This window comes from Chinchilla lanigera, unplaced genomic scaffold (genome assembly GCF_000276665.1).
Source record: "Chinchilla lanigera isolate Chin_1 unplaced genomic scaffold, ChiLan1.0 scaffold00092, whole genome shotgun sequence".
Lineage (NCBI taxonomy): Eukaryota > Metazoa > Chordata > Mammalia > Rodentia > Chinchillidae > Chinchilla > Chinchilla lanigera.
This window is the reverse complement of record NW_004955493.1, coordinates 7,531,740-7,534,933: the sequence shown is the minus strand read 5'-3', so window position 1 is coordinate 7,534,933 and position 3,194 is coordinate 7,531,740. Positions and strand designations below refer to the sequence as shown.

At 54.6% G+C, this 3,194-nt stretch overlaps 1 protein-coding gene across 1 annotated transcript; it reads right to left on the bottom strand.

Annotated features, from left to right (window-relative positions):
- Positions 1-2,304: 2,304 nt before the first annotated feature.
- Positions 2,305-3,194, bottom strand: LOC106146708 (translation initiation factor IF-2-like; the record flags this gene model as incomplete). The annotated part of the gene is given in 1 exon segment (XM_013504771.1): positions 2,305-3,194. A coding segment is annotated over 1 exon segment (293 nt), but the record flags the coding sequence as incomplete, so codon positions are not given.

Genomic DNA, 3,194 nt, shown 5'->3' with positions numbered 1-3,194 from the left:
CGCTTGCCAGGCAGGCGCTTTGCCGCTGAGCTAAATCCCCAGCCCCACAACTGGGTGAATTATATGCTATGGTATGTGAATCATATCTCAATTAAGTTGCTTTAAAAACTGTTTCACAAATTTAAAAAAATCTATAGCACAAAAACAAAGTATACTGCTTGAGACGACACAGCTCCCACAGGTGCTTGTTCAAAGCAAAGAAACACCTTACCTAACTGCAGGGTCCCTACGGTGAACCCTTTGCTGTGCCTTCCCTAAACGCTGGCCTCCTCTCTGGATGGCCTGAGGAGTTGCCCTGAGCTAGGATGGGGGAGGCCGGAGAGCAATCAGTGGGGCGGGGGGGTGGTGGCTGAGAGGACAGACAGAAGGCTGCCCTTGGAATTTCTTCCCTTTAACCTCTTCAGTTCTTTTATGCAGCATGTGTTTTTTATCCTTCTCACAGTAGAATGGACATCCCAGGAAAGCTGAGGAGAGGATCGCTGTGAGTTCGAGACCAGCCTGGGCTACCCAGTGAGCTCAAGGCCAGCCTGAACTGCCTAGGGAGATCCTGTCTTGAACTCAGGACCTTGCGCTTGCCAGGTGGGCGCTGTCCCATTGAGCTCTATCCCCAGCCTTGAGCCTTTGTCTCAAAAAACCATAAATAATAAGTAAATTAAATAAAAGGGAGAGCCAGGCCTGGTGGAACACACCTGTAATCCCAGAACTCTGGGAGACTGAGGCAGGAGGACTGCAAGGTCAAGCCCAGCCTGGGAAATTTAGTAAATTAGCAAGACCTTGACTCAAAATTAAAACAAAGTAATAGTAAAAGGGTTGGGGATGTAGCTTGGTTCAATCTCTACTCTAACCACGCCCTGCCCGCATATAAAAGTTGATTCAAGGACTTCAAGGAAGAATAGGTTTTTGACTTGGGAACTGGTGACACAGAGATGGAAACAGAGGTGGAAAGGAACAGATAGCAGATCCAGGTCACCCAGTTTGGGATATCCAGTGGGTGGGAGAGACCTAGGGGACCGCACATGCAGATGTACGTGACATTTCTGTGAAAGGCCACACTCCAATGCGTGTGGGCCCAAGAGAAGGCAGTCTGCTTCCAGAGAACAGAACGGGCAGTGGGATTTGAAAGACTGTGGTCCGGGTAGGGTGGCACAGGCCTGTTAATCCCAGCACTTGGGAGGCTGAGGCAGGAGGATCATTTCGAGTTCGAGACCAGCCTGAGCTAGAAAGTGAGCTCAAGGTCAGCCTGAACTGCGTAGTGAGACCCTGCCTCAAAAAGACCAAAAAAAAAAAAAAAAAGAAAGATCATGGCCATCTCAAGGGACAGGCATAGGAGGAAGTGGTCCAGTGGCTGTATTTTCAGAAGCTGCAAGCAAGAACTTGCAAGCCGATTCCTGCCTGGCCACCTGTTTCTGACTTATGTTTTGTAGAATTCCAGGCATGAGCCTTCCCTAGAAGTCCCGGGTTATATGCGGCGGGGGCTGCCATTCTTGGCTGTTTATCAAAGCACTGTCACAACTGGGAGAAGCCCAGGGGATTCTAGGGGACTGGGGAGCTGGTGTTAGTGGTCCAGTTTAGCAGTCAACTGGTTCAGGACTAAAGATCCTTTTTTCTCTCTTTGGTATGCCAGGGATTGAACCCAGGGCCTCTACCCTGAGCAATCTCCCAGGCCCCTCAGCCTCTTGAGGGCTGGGATTACAGGTGTGCACCATCACACCCACATGTAAGTAATGGTTTAAGTGCAAAATGAAGTTGTAAAACAGCATTTCACGGGATGACTATTTTTCAAATATTTTGGAGGAGCACAAGTGAGGCTGGCATGGGCTACACAGCCAGACCTGGTGTCAAAAAGAGAAACCTCAAAAGTATATAGTAAGTCAGCTCTGATAATTAACAAAAGGTGTGACTTCGGGGTATATTCATACTGTAGTGTTACTTGCGTTTAAACTGTATGCTGAATTTTAGTAACCATGTATTATTACTCAGCAAAAACCAGGTTTGTAAAAATACCAATCTTGGGACTGGGGATTTAGCTCAGCGGCACAGCGCCTGCCTGGCAAGCGGGAGGTCGTGAGTTCGATTCCTGATAGGGGGTGGGGGGGGGGGGGGGAGGACAAAAAAGAGAAGTAATACAAAAAGCTTTCACACCCAACACTGACCAACCCACCACCCAGAAATGGATCAACCCAGACCCCACTAGAGGGAGAGCCTTCCCCAGGCAGGCCAGGGCCAGCGCTGTCCACATCCCTCCCCTGCCCTGAGCCCGGCGCAACCCATGCCAGGCGACCCACAGACTGAGAAGAGCCGGGCCTCATTGTAACACTCATTTTTATATAAATATCCGCAAGTCATGTTACAGAATAAGCCCCACCGGGGAAAAAAGTCAACGTTACGGTTTTGTTAAACTGAGCCCTGCCTTCCAGTCGGCCCCAGCCTGGAGACACCTGCTGCTTTGGGAAGGCTGGGGCTGCTGCGGGAGGCTGCGGAAGCAGCTGCCTGTGCTGCCCACCCCTGGCCAACCCCTTTCTTTGGTGTGTGGTACCTGGTGACCTTTTCTGCCCACCCCCCAGCCTAGGGCAGGGTTCTGGAAAAGAGAGTTCTACGGAGCAGGGCCCAGGAGTCCTGGGGGCACTTGGACGGGTGGGGCACTGGTCACTAGGAGGCGGAGGCTGAGGCTTTCCGGCCACGGCTCACGAGTTAACAGGGACAGCGGGGCGGGGGCCGAGGCCGGCGGCCGGGCGGGAAGTATCGGCCCTTCCGTGCAGCCCTGAGCCGCTGGGCGCCTTCCCCTGCGGGTGCGCCTCCCGCTGGACCCACATCCCCAGGACCGAGCCCCGGCTCTCCCCCGCCACCCGCTCCCGCCCAGGGGCCGGAGGCTAGGAACACAGCACCAGTCTGAGGGTCGAATTAACCAGGGACGGGGCTGTCGGAGGCGCCCCTGTAAAAATGTACAAAAGGTCTGAGGGCTGCGCGGGGGAGACGTATGTACACGGAACCCTTTCCTGCGGCCCCTCCGCCGGCCCGGGCGGGCACGGGACTGGGGTGGGCGCTGAGGGGCACTTTGGCCTCTGGCTTAGCGAGCCCTTGGGGAGGCGGCCAAGGGCGAGAGGGCCTCGGAGGGGCGGCGAGCACCTCGGGAGGTCGGGAGCCAGTGGGACGGACGCGGGGGACGCCCTCGCGGTGCCCCCGCGCTCCCGCCC